Source organism: Lithobates pipiens, unplaced genomic scaffold (genome assembly GCF_037356315.1).
Source record: "Lithobates pipiens isolate NorthernLeopardFrog02 unplaced genomic scaffold, aLitPip1_a1.2 Scaffold_30, whole genome shotgun sequence".
Classification (NCBI taxonomy): Eukaryota; Metazoa; Chordata; class Amphibia; order Anura; family Ranidae; genus Lithobates; species Lithobates pipiens.
This window is the reverse complement of record NW_027507791.1, coordinates 39,276,520-39,296,000: the sequence shown is the minus strand read 5'-3', so window position 1 is coordinate 39,296,000 and position 19,481 is coordinate 39,276,520. Positions and strand designations below refer to the sequence as shown.

At 44.2% G+C, this 19,481-nt stretch overlaps 1 protein-coding gene across 1 annotated transcript in view; it reads left to right on the top strand.

Moving 5' to 3' along the window:
- The first annotated feature begins 1,350 nt into the window (after window positions 1-1,350).
- Window positions 1,351-19,481, top strand: part of LOC143942177 (low affinity immunoglobulin gamma Fc region receptor III-B-like) — a 43,253-nt gene continuing 25,122 nt past the window's right edge. Inside the window, exons 1-2 of the mRNA XM_077463434.1 lie at window positions 1,351-1,718; window positions 1,802-2,071. Of these exons, the coding sequence (XP_077319560.1) occupies window positions 1,358-1,718; window positions 1,802-2,071 (631 nt within the window). The 5' untranslated portion in view covers window positions 1,351-1,357. The remainder of the gene's footprint in view (window positions 1,719-1,801; window positions 2,072-19,481) is intronic.

Genomic DNA, 19,481 nt, shown 5'->3' with positions numbered 1-19,481 from the left:
AGATGTAGTGGAGGTCACCGCCTGCCATCCAGAGGAAGCGCTGCCCATAACCTAGATGGGGTGAGTGCGGGGCGGGATGAATGATCCACCAGGGGGGAGGCTGTGAGTGCATGGTTTCTGCTGCCCCCCCCAAAAAAAAGAATATGTACCACCAACTGCCACTGGTTCCCAGCACAGCTAGGGAACTGACCATGCTGTGCCCTCCTGTTCAGTATAGTCAGTTTGTTATAAGTAAGCAGAGGGACTGATAGGATCACCAGGGATTTCACATAAAGAAAACAACACAAAGGGAATAGGAGACTTCCTCATACAAGTACATGGTACAGCAGACACATATCAGGAGTATGAAAGGTTAGGATAACCTATTCTATAAAGTGGCTTTAAAGTCTAAACATGTTTTACCTTAAAGCATTCCTTGTATTAAGGGAAGAAAATGTGTCAGTCCCCCCCATTTTACTTACCTGACCTCATTTGAGGGCCATTGCACAGAGCAGGTAAGTATAGAGATGTTTGTTATTTAAAAATAAAAATTACCTTTACAATCATTTTAAGATTTGATAGGTTGGGAATCTATCTTCATTCGAAGCACCCTCATCTTTTGATTTTACCAAAACCTGGATAATATATTGCTTATGCTAAGATTGCGTGACATAAAAAATGAAACTACCACCATTTTATTCTTCAGGATCTCTGCTTTCAGAAATGATGTCATGTTTTGGGGATTTTAGAAAGTCTTCAGGCCTAATTTTTTTTTTTTTTTTTAATGGCTCGGGCAGGAAAAGTTAACCTTCAAGGTTTTTTTTTACCTTAATGCCTTCTATGCATGAACTTAAAAAAAAACCTTCAGGATGCAGCAGCCCCCTTCCCCTCCCCCTCCACACCTGCAATACTTACTCTATCCCGATCCAGCGATGTACATGAGAGCAACTGCTCTCCCAGGTCTCTTCCTCCTCATTGGCTGGGCCATTGGCTCCTGTTACTGTCAGTCATATCCAATGAGCCAATGAGGAGAGAGTGGAGGTGGGGTAGAGCTGTGCTATGTGTGTGAATGGACACAAAACAACGGCTTGGAAACAGGCCTGCTCAGATGCCCCCATAGGAAGCCGCTTGCTATGGAGCACTTGGCAGGGGGGGGGGGCAGGGTTGCCTGCGAGGGACCTGAGAAGAGGAGGATCTGGGCTGCTCTGTGCAAATCCATTACACAGAGCAGATAAGTATAACATGTTTGTTATTTAAAAAAAATCTGCCTTTAATATCACTTTAAGGGAAGTAGTTTTCATTGTTTAAAATAAAGATCTACCAACATGTTGGGAGATTTCAGTGCCCAGGACTATAAACATTCCAATTTCTATAGAGAATGTATTTTTCTCATACAAGATGTGTTCACCTCTCTGTGTTTTGCTGCACACTGTGCTCTCTATGTGTTCTGTGTGATCTCTTTTCTTCTATAGGAGGGGCCATCAAACCTGTGGTGACCTTCACACCCAACTGGGGGAATATACTAGAAGGTGACGATGTGACTCTAACATGTGTTGTGCCGTCTACTGTACCAGAGGAGCCCCGGACCTATCAGTGGTACAAAGATAAGAGACCAATACCTGGAGATCAACAGAGACGTTTCATCGTTATTTCTTCAGTAGAGTGGCACGAAGGAGATTACCAGTGCCAGACCATCGGTGGTGATATCAGTGATCCCGTCTTCCTAGATGTTACACAAAGTGAGTCGTCCATCTCATCTCCATCATTACAGATTGTTGGGTGTGAATAGAACAACCTAAAGTATCATTTTATTACATTTCAGGTCTTGTCCTCCTGCAGAGACCTCCATCTGCCATCTATGAAGGAGACCCCCTGACTCTGAGATGTCATCATCGGAGATTTTATGATGTAATAAACACAACATTCTACAAGGATGATCAGGAGATAAAATCATCAGAATCCGACTCCACATTCCATATTCCTAATATAATGATGAGTCAGTCTGGACGGTACAAATGTACTAAACAAATACAACTCAATGATAGTCCATATGTGATGGAGCTCTCAGATGTATCCTTTATCACTGTGAAAGGTAAATTAATGTCCTATTTAAATTTTATTCTTATACCCCGTACACACGAGCGGAATTTCCATCGCAAAAATCTTGGATGGTTTTTCCAACAGAATTCCACTCAAGCTTGGCTTGCATACACACGGGTCACACAAAAGTTCTCGGAACTTTCGACCGTCAAGAACGCGGTGACGTACAACACTACGATGAGCCGAGAAATTGAAGTTCAATGCTTCCGAGCATGCGTCAAATTGTTTCAGATCATTGCGTCAAATTGTTTCCGAGCATGCGCAAGGAATTTTGAACGTCGGAATTGGTACAGACGATCGGAATTTCAGACCAAAAAATTGAGAACCTGCTCTCAATCTTTTGCTGGCTGGAATTCCCCCAGCAAATGTGCCGATGGAGCCTACACACGGTCGCATTTTCGGACTGAAAGCTCTCATCTGACTTTTTCTGGCGGAATTTCTGCTCCTGTGTACAGGGCTTTATTAATATTAGTAGATCCAGAGGAAGGTGATCTCTAGAGATGGGCGAACGGTTATGCTCGGGCCGAACAATATACGGTGTTCGGGGCACATTCGAAAGCCACCGGAAGACCATTAAAGTCTATGGGACACTAACATGAAAAATCAAAAGTGCTCATTTTAACCAACCCGACAATTCATTACAGCCGCAATCAGTTTTAAATGACAATTTTTCCTTTAGAAATGTAATTTTGCTGCGGGAACTGTTCTAAACATGGGAAAAATGCACCAATTTATAGGCATACTATAGACACCCCCCAGGCACAATATTTAAAGTAATATTTCATTTTTATTGTTTCGCTTTAAGCATGAAAATAATCACTGCTCCCGAAAAAATGGGGGGTTTTTAAAAAATGTTTTTGCATAGATACATATCCCCTGGGGCAGGACCCGGGTCCCCAAACACTTTTTATGACAATAACTTGCATATTAGCCTTTAAAACTAGCACTTTTGATTATTTATGTTCGTGTCCCATAGGCTTTAATGGTCTTCGCATGTTCTGCCAAATTTTTTGCCTCTTTGCATGTTCTGCTGCAAACCGAACGGGGGGGGGGGGGGGGGTGTTCTCATCCCTAGTGAACTCCCATAAATACTATGATCAGGTAAAAGAACGTTCCCTTCTGTGCATCCCCCAAACACTTACCTGTCACCTCTCTCTATCCAGCACTGACCCCACCAGCACTCCTCTCTCCTCTCCTCCTCCAATCACAGGATACAGAGGCAGCCATTGGCTCCTGCTGCAGCCAATCAAATTCTGTGAGGAGGGAGTGGGGTGGTGTCTATGGACAGTGGGGGTGTAATCACATGAACCCCTCCATAGTACACAGCTTGTTATAGGGGTACTCAGAAGGGAGGAGGAGCCGAGAGCGCCAGCAGGGGACCCCAGAAGAGGAGGAGAGAGATTATTACAGATCAGGTAAGTATCACATGTTTATTATTTCATTAAAAAAATGAAGCTTTGGAATCACTTTAATTATCACCCCCATTTATTGACTCTTTATTTCAAAATCTTCCCACCCAACATCCAGCACTCCCGGGTGTGTCAGATGTCTGAGTCCCCGCCATGTGTTGTGCTTCGTCTACTGGTCCCCATGACTAATGCTCCCCAAACAAAAATGCTAAAATTCCCCAGTCCAAATTCCCCTCCTAATACAAATCCACTAATTCAACCCCCCCCTCCTAGCACAAATCCTCTCCCCCAAATCCCCCCTCCTAGCACAAATCCTATTCCCAAAATCCCCCATCCTAGCATAAATCCTCTCCCCAAAATCCCCTCTCCTAGCATAAATCCTCTCCCACAAATCCCTCCTCCTAGCAAAAATCCTCTCCCCCAAATCCCCTCTCCTAGTGTAAACTCCCCCCTCCCGAAACCCCCACTACTAGTGTAAATCTTTCCCACAAATCCCCTTCCTGGTGTAAGTTCTTCCTGCAAATTCCCTTCCTAGCTCAAATCTTCTCCCCCAAATCCCCCCTCCTAGTGTAAACCCCCTCCAAATTCCCCTCCTAGAACAAATCCTCTCCCACAAATTTCCTTAAATCTGTCCTCTTAGCACAACTCCCTCCAAATTACCCTTCCCAGCACAAATCTCTGCTCCCCAATTCTCCCTTCCTAGCACAAATCTTCCCCAATTCTGCCCCCTAATACATACGCCCCCCCATTCCTCCTCCTAGCACAAATCCCCCCCATTACCCTTCCCTTCTCAACACTAACAGCCCCCCTTCCAATTTTACAGGAGTAGTGAGGAGTTGGAAGGCTCTCTCTGCCCCCCAGGCCAACCCCCATGAACATTGTACCAACACTCAATAAGAGTACAGACAGGAGAAGTGTCAGTGAGGAGAGCACTGGGATAACAGCGCTCCTCCATACAGCAGATAACACAGGATTATCTTAGATTGGACAGTACACGGCTTGATTTCCCCGCCCCCTTCTCCTCCAATGACTGCTCCTCTCCCAGAAATGTGTGTAGGGAAATCAAGCCGTGTACTGTGTGATCTAAGAGGATCTGTGTAATCCACTGTATGGAGGAGTGATCCACTGACAGGAGCAGGGGGGAGCACAAGAAGTCCACACCTCCCCCCAGCTCTCTCTTTGCTGACAATTCTCCTGTCCGGACTTGCAGTGGGCGTGGGTACAATGTTCATCGGGGGGACCTCGGGGGGGCACAACTGAAATCTGGGGGGGGGGCTCAGCCCACCCCAGCACCTCCTAGATCTGGTCATGTACAGATGGGTGCCCCTCTAAGAAACGTTCCTGTAGGCACTAGTGTGCCTAATGGGAAATCCAGCCCAACTTACCACACTACAGTACCTTACTACATAGAAACATTTTTGTTTAAATATTGTTTTCTTAAGGCCCCTTTCACACGGACGATCCGTTCAGGTCCGCCTGTCAGTTTTTCAGGCGGACCTGAACGGATGCTCCATAGAGGTCTATGGAGCGTCGGATGTCAGCGCTGATAAGTCCGCTGACATCCGACCCGCTCCAATCCGAAAAAGTGTGACGGAGGAAAAAGCTATTTTTCCATCCGTCATCGGATCGGATTGGGTGATGACGGACACTGCAGCCCGTCGTCACCCGATCTCCTATAGGGGAGAGCGGCACTGTGACAGGTCTGTTCCTGCGCAGTGTGCAGAGACGAACTTGTCCTCTTCCTGCACAGCGGAGATCGCTCCGGCGATCCCCGCTAAGCAAGCGGATATCCACGGGGCGGATCAGCACTGATCCGCCCTGTGTGAAAGGACCCTTAGTGTTGACCATACAAAAGACAATTCAGTATGTAAAAAAATTAATTTATTTTAATTTCCTTAGTCTATCCTCATAATCCTTCCTACTCCTTATTAGTTATTAAGTCTGTTAATTTATTTATTTTGAAATCGAAAACAATGTCAGTGCTGATGTGATCATTACACGGCTTTATTTATCAGAAACCTCCGCTGATAGATGGCGTTCTATTTATACACTAAAACCTATAAAGGACAAGGAGAGGATGGATGGGTAACAGGAGGGACGGATCAGGTACAAGCAGGGCCGGACTGGGAATAAAATCTGAATCAATATTCCGTCTATCACACAAGCACGTCTAGGGGGGCGGGACCGTGTTACAGCACGGCCTGCCGAACACAGACTCAGCCAGCTCTGTGATACACAGGAGAAGGAGAGAGTAGCAGTTAGGGATGAGCCAAACACCTCCGGTTCGGTTCGCACCAGAACTTTCGAACGGACCCCAAATTCGTACGAACTTTAGAACCCCATTGAAGTCTATGGGACTCCAACGTTTGAAATTAAAAGTGCTAATTTTAACGGCTAATATGCAAGATACTGTCCTAAAAAGGGTTTGGGGACCCGGCTCCTGCCCCAGGGGACATGGGTCAATGCCTAAAATGTTTTTAAAAATGGCCGTTTTGGCGGGAGCACTGATTTTAATGAAACTGAAAAAAAAGTGAAATATTCCTTTAAATATCATGCCTGTGGGTTGTCTGTAGTATGCCTGTGAAGTGCCACATGTTTCCCGTGTTTAGAACAGTCCCTGCACAAAATGACATTAAACGGAAATAACATCATTTAAAACTGCTTGCGGTTTTAATGTAATATCTGGTTCCTGCAATATGGTTGAAAATCATTGAGAAAAATGGCATGGGTAGCCCTCCCTGCCCATTACCAGCCCCTTTGGGTCTTGTACGCATATTAAGGGGAACCTCGTACCCATATTAAAAAAAGGAAATGCGTGTGGCCCCCAGGCCCTATATACTCAGAACAGCAGTATACAGGCGGTGCAAACAAGACAGGGACTGTGTAGGTTTGTTGTGTTAAGTTGAATCTGTTTGTAATTTTCAACTGGTACATTTTTAAAGTGTAGCTCCAGTCACAAAAACTATTTTTAAGCTTTTTGGAAAACATAGGGAAGGGTTATCACCCCTGTATAATTAGTTTTGTCGTCCATCTTTTTTCATCTCACTTGCTGCTGTCTCCTTCCGTTTGCAAGTAGGGCAGTTTGCCTGCCCTATATGCTCTGCGTAACAAGGTGTTGGTTTTGCCACAACATTGTAAGCCCTCAAAGTGACTCTTGGTGGGCGCTGGAGCACCCTGCTGCAAACGATTATATCAAGAATTGTAATTATATGCCATTGTTGAACAGTGGTAGAAAAATTGACCTTTGGTGGTTGTGGTGCTGGTGCCACAACACTATAAGTCCTCACAGTTACTCTGGGTGGGCACAGGAACGGGCCCTCCTGTGAAATATTATATCAAAAATTGTAATTAAATGCCCCTGTTAAACAGGGGCAGAAAAATTGGGCCTTAGGCACTGGTGCTGGGGCTACCACACTGCAACCTCTCCAATATACTCTAGTTTTATTGCAGGAATTAGCCCTGCTGCAAAGCATTGCATCAAAAATTGTAATTAAATGCCCCTGTTAAACAGGGGCAGAAAAATTGGGCCTTAGGCACTGGTGCTGGTGCCACGACACTGCAACCTCTCCCATATACTCTAGTTTTATTGCAGGAATTAGCCCTGCTGCAAAGCATTGCATCAAAAATTGTAATTAAACGCCCCTGTTAAACAGGGGCAGAAAAATTGGGCTGATGGCATCACCCAGAACCAGAAATGTTCTTCCAACATATCAGCGGAGGAGGAAGAGGATAGACAATCAACATAACAGGACAGTCACTCAGCATCAGCATAGGCAGTCTTGAAGGGATGTGATATTTCAAAAAAATTATTCGGTTACATCAGCTTCAGTTGCTTGGTAGCTGTGGGTTATCCAAGACTGATTCATCTTGATGAAGGTCAGTCGATCAACTAATTCGGTGGACAGGCGCACCCTGTGATCGGTAACAAAGCCACCAGCAGCACTGAAGGTGCGTTCCAAAAGAACGCTGGATGCAGGACAGGCCAGTAGCTCAATTGCATACTGTGCAAGTTCTGGCCAGTGATCCATCCTCAAGACCCAGTAAGCCAGAGGATTTTCGGGGGGAAAGGTGTCCAAGTCTGACCTTGCCCCTAGGTATTCCTGCACCATGTAAATCAGACGCTGGCGATGGTTGCTGGAACCGATCATACCTTGGGGCTGCGGACTAAAAAATTGTCTGAAAGCATCAGTCAGACGGCCACCTTCTCCACCGCTCCTTCTGACCGATGCCTCAGCAACACGTTGTCCAGGACCAGGAGTTTGTAACCTCCCAGTCTCTGGGAACGCGTTGCACAGACCTTTCTGCATGGCCTCCCGGCTTTGCAGGATCAGGGAGGCCATGCAGCATAGGTTAGCTGAGGCATTCGGTCCGGAGTCCACTGGGTCACTAAGGACAACATGATCCGCAGCTACCTCCTCCCAGCCACGTACAAGTCCACGGGTTTCTTGGGACTGTAAATCATCCCTACAAGACTGCTGCTGCTGCTGATGTTGAGTGCCAGCCTCCACCTCCATGCTGACACAATCATCCTCCTCCTCCTCTTCCTCCTCCTCATCCTCTTCCTGTGTGATGGGTGGCACAGCAGGAACACTGTCTGGATAAAGGGGGCCTTGAGAGGCAAGGAAGTCCTCCTCTTCCTGCCTCTTTTCTGCCTAAAGTGCCCTGTCCATTATTCCACGCAGCGTATGCTCCAAGAGGTGGACAAGAGGTACAGTGTCACTGATGCATGCACTGTCACTGCTCACCATCCTTGTGGACTTCTCAAACGGTGACAGGACAGTGCATGCATCCCTGATCATGCCCCACTGGCGTGGTGAGAAAAAACCAAGCTCCCCTGACCCTGTCCTGGTGCCGTAGTCGCACAGGTACTCATTGATGGCCCTCTGCTGCGTGTGTAGCCGCTGCAGCATGGCCAACGTTGAGTTCCACCTGGTGGGCATGTCACATATAAGGCGGTTCTTGGGCAGGTTTAACTCCTTTTGGAGCTCAGCCAGCCGAGCACAGGCATTAAATGATCAGCGGAAATGCACACAGACTTTCCTGGCCTGCTTCAGGACATCCTGTAACCCCAGGTACCTGCCCAAGAACCGCTGCACCACCAGGTTAAGGACGTGAGCTACACAGGGCACATGGGTCAGTTGTCCCTGTCGGAGGGTGGAGAGGAGGTTGGTGCCATTGTCGCAAACCACCATTCCTGGCTTAAGCTGGCATGGCATCAACCACCTCTCGGCCTGCCCCTGCAGAGCTGACAAAACATCCGCCCCAGTGTGGCTCCTGTCCCCCAAACAAACCAGCGCAAGCATGACATGGCATCGTTTTGCCTGCGTACTTGCTTAGCCCCTGGAACGCCTAGCACCGCTGGTTCTGAGGACAGAGCATTGGAAGAGGCCATGGAGGAAGAAGAAGAGGAGGGGGTGGAGGAGAGAGGTGTGTCATAACCAATAGTAGCATTTTGGAGGCGTGGTGGCGGAACAACCTCCAACACTACTGCACCTTGTCCTGCATCCTTCCCAGCTGCCAGAAGAGTGACCCAATGGGCCGTGAAAGACAGGTAACGTCCCTGCCCATGCCTGCTGGACCATGAGTCAGCGGTAATATGCACCTTACCGCTGACCACCCTTCCACATGCCGGTAGAGAGCCGGAATCGCCTTCCGTGAGAAAAAGTGGCGTTTGGGGACCTGCCACTGAGGAACCGCCCATTGTACAAACTCATGGAAGGGGGCCAAGTCTACCAACTGAAAAGGCAGCAGTTGAAGTTCTAGCAATTTAGCCAAGCTAGCATGGCTGGGAATGAACTTCTTTCGCCGGTCCAGCAGCTGGGGCAGGGACATTTGCCTGCTATAATCGGACGTGGGTGTACTGCTAGCAGAGTGCCCGGAAGCACTTGGCTGTGACACACCTAATTCTACACCTTCATTCTTCTCAGAGCAGGTTTCAGAGAGGACTGAAGGTCTAGTGGGGTTGGAGATGCCAGCTGATGAGGAGCAAGGAGAGGTCCGCTTTGTTCTTTGGTGTGGGTCTTTGAGGTACGCTTGCCAACGAGCTGCATGGCAGGTTAACATATGTCTGGTCAAGCATGTGGTGCCCAAGCGGCTGATGTTTTGGCCACGCGAGATACGCTTGAGACATATGTTGTAAATAGCAGCGGTGCGATCTGATGCACTCGTCTCAAAAAAGGCCCACACCAAAGAACTTTTAGAATAACGCGCAGAGACAGCGCCCTGCACAGGTGGAGCTGTGCGGTGTGATTCAGTCGGTGTGCTGCCCCTAAGCTGGCCCCCGGAGGGCATCCTGCCTCGTTGGACATGTGCCTCCTCCTCCTCTCTCCTACCAGGCACCCACATGGAGTCAATGACCTTATCATCCCCTCCCTCTTCATCGCTGTAGCAAACCTGGCAGTATGCTGCAGCTTTTGGAACATGACTGCCAGATTGCTGTCCTTCTTGAGCATCCCCTCTCTCTGCATTCACGCTACTGCCTTCCTCTAGCTGAGTGTCATCATCAGAGCCTACAAAACACTGGGCATCCTCCTGGAGAATGTACCCAACACTTTGCTCAAAGAGTTCAGGAGACTCCTCAGGAGGACATGGTGGGTCTAGGGAAGGAGTCACTGACGATGACATTGAGACGAGGGAAGACGATGCGTTGGCAGCTGCTTTGCTAGTACCCTGAGACTGGGTGAGAGAGGATGAGGAGGATGAAGAGGGCTTGGTCATCCACTCTACCAAGTCGTTGGCATGTTGCGGCTCAACATGTCCAGCTGCCAAAAATAAGGACAAGCATGTCCCATGGCCACGTGCTGATGATGATGCACCGCGTCCACGACCAGCACTGTTGTGTCTAGACACAGAGCCTGCTTGTTTGCGGAGGGACCAGGAGCACTGGCGGGAGGATCCGAAAAGAGGAGGTTCCCGTCCCCCGCTCTGTGTGATTCCATTGCACAGAGTAGATAAGTATAGATGTGTTTATTATCTAAGGCTGGGTTCACACCTCCGAGGTATGCGGCTCGCAGCAAGGGGTCCAGTGCGCCCCTGTTCTCCACTTCAGGGACAAATCAGGGATGAATTTTTGCCTGAATTCGGAGATGAAACGGAGCCAAAGACGTACAGCGTTCATGTCAAGGAGCTCTGCAGCCACAACGGAGAAATGTGAACCGGCTCCATAGAGAGACGGTCACAATCTCCTGTCATGCGAATTGGATGCGAGGAAAGCCACATCCATTTCACATAAGTGTGAACACAGCCTTAACCACTTGCTTACTGGACACTTAAACCCCACTCCTATCCAGACCAATTTTCAGCTTTCAGTGCTCTCACACTTTGAATGACAATTACTCAGCCATGCTACACTGTACCCAAATTAGTTTTTTGTCCTTTTTTCATACAAATAGAGTTATCTTTTGGTGGTATTTGATCACCTCTGGGTTTTTTATTTTTTGCACTATAAATTAAAACAATTGAATTTGAAAAAAATATGAATATCTCTTAATTTCTGTGATAAAATTTAGCAAATTTGTAATTTTTCTTCATAAATTTTGGCCACAATTTATACTGCTACATATCTTTTTAAAAAATAACCAGAAATTTGTGGAAATTATTTGATCTGTGTGAAAGTTTTAGAGTCTACAAGCTGTGGTGCAAATCATAAAAGAAATATCACATCTGATGAACTGGTCTCATTTCTTGAGACCCTAACAAGCCAGGAAAATACAAATACCCCCCAAATTACCCCTTTTTGGAAAGTAAGAATTTCAAGGTATTTAGTAAGAGGCATGGTGAGTTATTTTAAGTTGTAATTTTTTCCCACAATTCTTTGCAAAATTAAGATTTTTTTTCCACAAAATTGTCATTGTAATGCCTTATTTCTCTCACATGGCATGTGTATACTACAAATGACACCCCAAAATACATTCTGCTATTCCTCCTGAATAATATTATAGCACATATGTGGGACTTTTTCACTGCCTGGCCACAAACAGAGACCCAACATGCGAGGAGCACTGTCTGGTTTTCTCGGAGCATAAATTACACATCACGTTTCTCAACCACCTATTACACTTTTGAAGGCCCTGGAGCACCAGGACAATGGAAACACCCACAAAATGACCCCATTTTGGAAAGCTAACACCCCAACGTATAATCTATGAGGCATAGCGAGTCTTTTGAATGGTTCATTTTTTTCCAGACGTTTTTGGAAGATGTGGGGAAAAATGAAAACACATTTTTTTAACACAAAGATGTCTGTTTATAAGATATTTCCAACACATAGCATTTAGATAGCAAAAATTACACCCCATATTAGACTTCTACACAGCCTGGCCACATACAGAGATCCAAAATGCAAGGAACACCATCAGGTCTTCCAGGGACACATAGCATGCACATACCAATAATTACACCCCAAAATACATTATGCTGAGCAAAGGGTAAAGAAAAGATTACCTGTGGTTGTAGTAGCACAGTTGTATACAGGAGGATAGCTCTGGTCCAGGCAACAGGCAGGGACTTGGTCAGCAACGGCGAACACAATTCTCCAGGCAGGAATACTGTCCATATAAAGTCCAGGGTCAGTGCAGGCAGAGATTTTGTCAGCAGTACCAAAAATATTGGTCCTGGTAGTAGGCAGGAACATGTGGTGTGGTCAGTACGACAGGCAGAAACATAATGGCAGTAAGTCTTACAGGCAGCAGGCAGAAGTAGGGCCTTGTTCAGGACAGAGTGGGATAGGGATAGAGGCTTCTCCCACCCAAATCTCTTTGAAGCCTCAGAGTCTCCAGATTCTAATCTAGGATTGAGAAAACAAAAAAATTGTTTTCTTCATCCAGAAAAACAATTCTGGAGCCCTTCACATATGTGAGACCAGTTCCATATCAGGCAGAAGTATGTACAAAATCATTAGGCAGAAGCATGGTCGAATAACAGTCCAGGGTCAGTTCCAGATCAGGCAGAGATATGTACAGAATCGGTAGACAGAAGCGTGGTCGAATAACAAGCCAGGGTCAGTTACAGAGCAGGCAGTGGCATAAGTGTTGTGAAGGTGTGTGAAGGCAGGAACTGAGGACTATGTTTACCATACTTCACTAATAGGGATGAACTGAGTGATCGAGTCGAACCCATGTTCGACTCGAACACCGGCTGTTCGCCCGTTCGGCGAAATCCGATTATGGGCCGTTCGCGCCAAATTCAAGTTGCGCTCACTGCCCATAATTCACTGTGGCATCGGAGTGCATTGCTGGCTGATGATTGGGCAAGCAAGCACTATGACCCGCATGCTTGGCCAATCACAGCGCCATCAGCAAAGAGAGACATAATTGGCCACAGGCAGGATGCCTGTGGCCAATTATGATTCAGGGGGTTTAGTACACGCCCCACACTATACAAGGCTGCCTGCGCTGCGGTCTTGCATAGTGTGTTGCGTCGCTAAGAGAGAGAGAGAGAGAGATAGACGGAGAGACAGTGTCTGAATTTCTTTTTAAGCTATTGCAATTACAGTCTTGTATTGTGCCACCTGCACAGTGTACACCCAAAGCTACTCCAATTGCTGGTGTTTTTCTGATCCTATACCAAAGGCAGCTTCTGCAGCAATTACAGTCGGTGTATTGTGTCGACTGCACAGTGTACACCTGAAGCTACCCCAATTGCTGGTGTTCTGCTGATCCTATACCGCAGGCAGCTCCAGTAATTACAGTTGGTGTACTGTGTCATCTGCACAGCGTACGCCTAAAGCTACCCCAATTGCTGGTGTTCTGCTGATTCTATCCGCAGGCAGCTGTAGCAATTACAGTCGGTGTACTGTGTCATTTGCACAGTTTTCAACTGAAGCTACCACAATTGCTTGTGTTCTGCTGATCCTATACCGCAGGCAGCTCCAGTAATTACAGTTAGTGTATTGTGTCATCTGCACAGTGTACAGCTAAAGCTACCCCAATAGCTGGTGTTCTGTGGTTTCTATCCGCAGGCAGCTGTAGCAATCACAGTTGGTGTACTGTGTCATCTGCATAGTTTGCACCTAAAGCTACCCCAATTGCTGGTGTTCTTCTGATCCTATCCACAGGCAGCTGTAGCAATTACAGTCGGTGTACTGTGTCATCTGCTCAGTGTGGACCTAAAGCTACCCCAATTGCTGGTGTTCTCATAGTAATTATACTACAGGCAGGCAGTTGATTCTGCTAGCTGCAGTATAATCAGTATATACGTCCCAGCTTTGTGCAGCTACATCTCCCTGCAGGCCATTAGTATATCTGGAAGGCAAACAAGGTGAAAGAGCCAAAGTGCTGAGAGCAGCTTCCCTTGCAGCTGGGTGCACAGTACCCCTGAGGATGGGGTACTTCGAAAGGTATAACTAGTGTAGGAGGATTTGTTTAATCTCTGTGTATCACCTGAGACCAGTCCCTTCAATGGGTATATAGAAGGGTTTACAACCACTTTAATACTTTATACAGGGGGACTTGCAGCACTGGAGCTCTGGGCCCAGTTATCATTAGGTAGATTGACCGATTGAAGTTTGTATGTTTGTGTTGGCTTCCTCCCATGTCTCGGTTTACCACTCACCATCCAGATATACATACAGATAGAATAAATGACAGTGACAAAGCTGTCCTTACTGGGTTCTCTAATGACGTGTATTATTGTGGTGGATACAACAGGTCAACTTAGCCAAACATGGATAGAAATTGTTTTACATCCATTGCACAGCATTGTGTGATTATCAACATTTAGAGAATAAATAATGTATTCCCATAATTTATGATTTATAACAATTTCCTCCAGAGCTCTTCTCTCCTCCGGAAATAAAAGTGCCCCCGTTCAGTGTAATAGAAGGAGATGAGATGATGGTGAGATGTGACACCAGACTGGATCCGCTCAGAGGCGGCACAGAGCTGCACTTTGCATTCTACAGAAATGGACAGACTGTGCGGGGATACGATGTATCTGATACATACAGAGTGCCGTCATCTCAGCTGGAGAATTCCGGGAAATATACCTGTGAAGTGAGGACAGCGTCCAACACTGTGAGGAAGATGAGTGATGGGCTCTATATCCAGATAATGCAGATACATGGTGAGCTTGAAGAACTGAATAACCACCTGATCTGTCTCAAATATCACTTTATACGAAAGCATTCCTCCTGACACACGGTCTGTATTGATAGTTTGACAACTTACTGACTTGAGAAGATCCGCAGGCAGTGTTAACTCACCAAGACAATGCTGAAGACAGTCCATTGTAGCTCGTCAGCTCTTGAAGAAGATACCAGGGTTATGGTAGCTAACTGCTACCATAACAACGGTATTTCTCTTCAAAGATAGAACGTTCAGGAACATCCTAAGGGAAGGAAGTGGTTAAATGAAATATTATTATTATATTTCTTTTTGCCATTGGTACATGACCCCATGGCAGTGCCCATCTTCCTATACATTCTGCTTAAGAATAGCTTGCTACAACACCCTAAAAATGGCCATAACAAGATTTTCCTCCCATTATAGTGTTTGCTTTAAGTTTGTGAACTTTGAGCAAGATTTATGAACTGTTTGAGAACTGAACCCAAGCTAATTAGTTCATACTGAAATAATCATAATACAAGGGATAAAGTTTGGTAAAGGGATGTCCTGACAATAATGGCCTTCTTCTCCATCATTCAGACGGACCTATGGCAGGATGGTGTCCAAATAGGGCCCTGATATTGGAGACTTGAATCTTCTGTCTTCATTAACCAACAATTATATTTAACTTTTGATCCCAGACCAGTAACATTTCAGGCTCTAATTAAAAACTAAGATCTTTTGTTACCTCCATAAGGTCAAGACATCGGGTAGTAAAAATCTACAGTTAAATGTAAAGTTTAAATACATATGTTTAATGGTTTGCCAACAAATGGATTTGTAAGTTTGGTCAGCCAGGCTTGTGATTTATGCCCCTCTTGAGCAAGTGACACACTTATCTCCCGGTTCAGTTTCATTGCTTCCCGTGTCACCTGTCCTACTATTATTGGAATAAGTTAGAACATATTGCTGGAAGATAAAAAAAAAAAACAGCATTGCTTCTGTCCAGTAAGAAGGAGGCTAATCCAGATCCTTAACATACATTCAGAATTTGCAATAATTCAACATTTTTCTTATCTAAAAATTGTAATACTTCCATACTTCTCTCCTCAGATTATACGGTGCAGAATATAATACGCCTGGTGATCTCTGGATTTGTATTATTTGCTGCTGTATGTTTTACCTACTTCCACAACAAGTGGTAGAGAAGAAGAAGAACTTCTAGGAAATTTAGGACCTCAATGAAACATCTAAGTGAACATGGAAAAGGTCTTGGCTGAATTCAAAGGAACTTTTTAAAATGAATTTATATTCACAAAAAACTTGATCTGATTAATCTGAAAAAAATATGAGTGATCAAACGAATTGGTTTATACACTGAATACAGTAAGCAGTGGAAAAGGCAGAGGTGGTCACTGAGCTCACACATTGAGGAGAGTATAACAGGAAGGAAATATAGTGTTTTTTGTTTTAATAAAAACTGTGAAAAGATCTAAAACACAAATGTCACACTTTACTTATTATGTTTTTATTCTAAGTTCTGAAAACGAAAGAAGATATGTAGTCGGTTTTGCATATATTGGGGTTTATTTACTAAAACTGGAGAGTACAAAATCTGGTGCAGTTGTGCATGGTAGCCAATTAGCTTTTAACTTTAGATTGTTCAATTAACCTCCCTGGCGGTATGGTTATTTCGGATTTTAGGTGCTAAAAGCGGTACAATTATTTTGCATGAAAATTTGGCGTTTTATATTGTAGTCCTGTAATTCTTAGGAATAACTCACTTAAATCTGTCCAAACCAGAGTCTAGCAGACATCCCGGGTATGATAAAGTTTGAAAAATTAAATCATAAATTATAATATAATAAATAACTATAAATAATTATACCAAATAATAATATAACAATAATAAAAATTATTCAATAATATAATCAAATCAAAAACACTGAAATTTGCTCAGTTGCAGAATTGTCACTGTCATTACTTTTCAATATTTGATGATGGATCTCCCACAAATCCCTATCGCTCAATTCTGCGAGTGATTACAATTTATTATCGCTGTTTTCTAGCTGGTCTAAAATCCTTTTTGATGTAAAGGGACAGTTTTGGTTGCTATGGACAATCTCCAGTTTCCAGGCATAAACAACAGTTTTTATAATATAAAACTGCATGCAGGACACTGGGCAGACCACTAGGGACAAACGGGATGTGAAATAATTACATACAGCAATGCAATCTGTAAGATTACATTATACTGTATGTATACTGTGTGTTTCACTTTTTGAATTTGGCGCCGATCTCCATCCCCGTGCGTCGCAACGCTTGCAGGGAACGGAGATCGGCTCCGTGATGAATTGAGCGGAGGACGAGCGGCTCGTACAGCGGGGGGGACTTTGCTGGATCCAAGGGGGGAAGGTAAGTAAACCTCCTCCTAGATCCAGCGATGCGGTCCCGAGTCTGGCTCGGGGTTACTGCTTTTGGTGTAAAACTTCCACCCCGAGCCAGACTCAGGAATACCGCCAGGGGGGTTAAACTAGGCTGAAAAACTGGAAGTTGCTCCAGATTTTGAACTTTCTAGTTTTAGTAAATCAATCCTTTTTTTTTTTTAAATAATGGTCAGGTAAAATAGAATTATTATACTATAACATTTTATATTCTTATTTTTAGCTAGCAGATAATATGTGCCAAAATATACTACAGTGTCATGGAAAAATTACATTTGACCTGTTTTTGATGGGAATATGGGTAGAATTATTATTTCTTATGGGATTTATGCGAGGAATATTATGTTAACACCTGACAATGAACATATATAACACATTACTGATAATAAAATGCATGTAATTATTTTTCTACATGGGGATGATGGGTAGAATATTGTACTTAAACATACATAGGAATATATTAAACCCATTTCTGATAAGATAATGCATATAATTATTTTTCTACGTGGGGATTATAGGAGGAATATCATAGTTAAACATACCTAGGAACATATTTAACCTATTTTTGATAAGAATTTGCATATAATTGTTATTCTACATGGGAATTATGGGTGGAAAATTATAGTTAAGTATTCGTAGGAACATATTTAACCTATTTCTCTTATAAAGAACATGATAAATATGTTTCTTGTCAAGTGTAACCATGATATTCCATCCATAATCCCCATGTAGGAAAAAATTATACCAATAATATTTTCAGGCACAAGTTAAATATGTTCCTTGTTAAGCATAACCATGACATCCCCCCCATAATACATAACAATGTATAATAATCATTATTCTTATCAGAAACAGTTTAAATATGTTTATTGGAATGTGTAACCATGATATTCCACTCATAATACCAATGTAAACAAATAAATATGTGCATGTTTGTTTCAGAAATAGATTAAATATGTTAGTTGTTAAAGCAGAGTTCCACTGAAAAAAAAAATTAAAGTCAGCAGCTACAAATTCTGCAGCTGCTGAATTTTAAAATAAGGACACTTACCTGTCCAGAGCACCCGCAATGTCCTCACCCAAAGCCAACCTGTCCCTTGGCTCCTGGGTGCAGGCACCGTCATCTTCAGTAAGGGTAACAAGAAGTGAAACCTTGTGGCTTCAAATCCTGGTTCCCTACTGCTCATGCGCGAGTCGTGCTACACATCCTGACTGGTCCCTGCTGCCTTCTGGGACCTGTGCGTCTCCCAGAAGACCGTGGGGGGACAGAGGAGGGGCCGGACATGGTGTAGATGGTCACAGATTCTTTAGCGATCTATCGCCGGAAGTGGGAGCAAAAACTTGCATTAGATAGGTATCTGCTCCCACCTGAAAGGTGCCAAATGTGACACCGGAGAGGAGCAGGAACCGGATAAGCGGAAGTTCCATTTTTGGGTAGAACTCCGCTTAAAGTGTATCCATAATAATTCATCCATAATCCCCATGTAGAACAATAATTATAGCCACATTCCTATCATAAACAGGTTAAATATTTTATGTAGGATGTGTGATGATAATATTAACCCCCTAATCCCCCTAAATAATTATACCAATAATCTTATCAGACACAGGACAAATGTGGTCATTGACATGTGTAACCACGATATTTCACCAATAATCCCAATGCAGAAAAACAATTAAACACATCATTCATCTTTTCAGAAACAGGATAAATATATTACTTGTTAAGTTTAAAGGACATCTAAAGGTTTATTTAAAAAACAAAAAAAAAACAAACATGTCATACTTACCTCCTCTATGCAGTTGGTTTTGCACAGAGTGGCCCTAATCCACCTCTTCTGGGGTCCCTCAGCAGCGCTCCTGGCTCCTCCTCTTCTCGAGTGCCCCGTTGGAGAGCCACTCTCCCTCGATGCACTCATGCGGGCATGCTCCCGTGTCCTGATGCTGCGTCCATTGACACAGACAGTAGGACACACCCCCTCGCATTTGCATCACTGAATTTGCTCTGTCCACCTCTATGATAAAGGAAACAATTAGCCTACATTACTTCCAGTTTCCCCAGTGCCAGTTTTAAAAATGGAAAGCATTTGATCACACTGATTTTGGTGGGATCAAATGCTTTTAATGGCAGAGGAGACATCTGGGGTCTCCATAAAGAGTATCTGTCACTGCCTATTAGTGTCACATGGCATGTTTGCATTGTTTGTGACAGCAATTCTTTGTGACAGTTCCTATGTATTTTTAACTAAAATATTCCACCCATAATCCCCATGTAGAAAATAATTATATGCATATTCTTATCAGAAATAGGTTAAATATGTTCTATGTATGTTTAACTGTAATATTCCACCCATAATCCCCATATAGAAAAAAATGATATGCATATTTTTATTAGAAATGGGTTTAGTATGTTCCTAGGTACGTTTAACTATAATATTCCACCCATAATCCCCATGTCGAAAAATAATTATATGCATATTCTTATCAGAAATGGGTTAAATATGTTC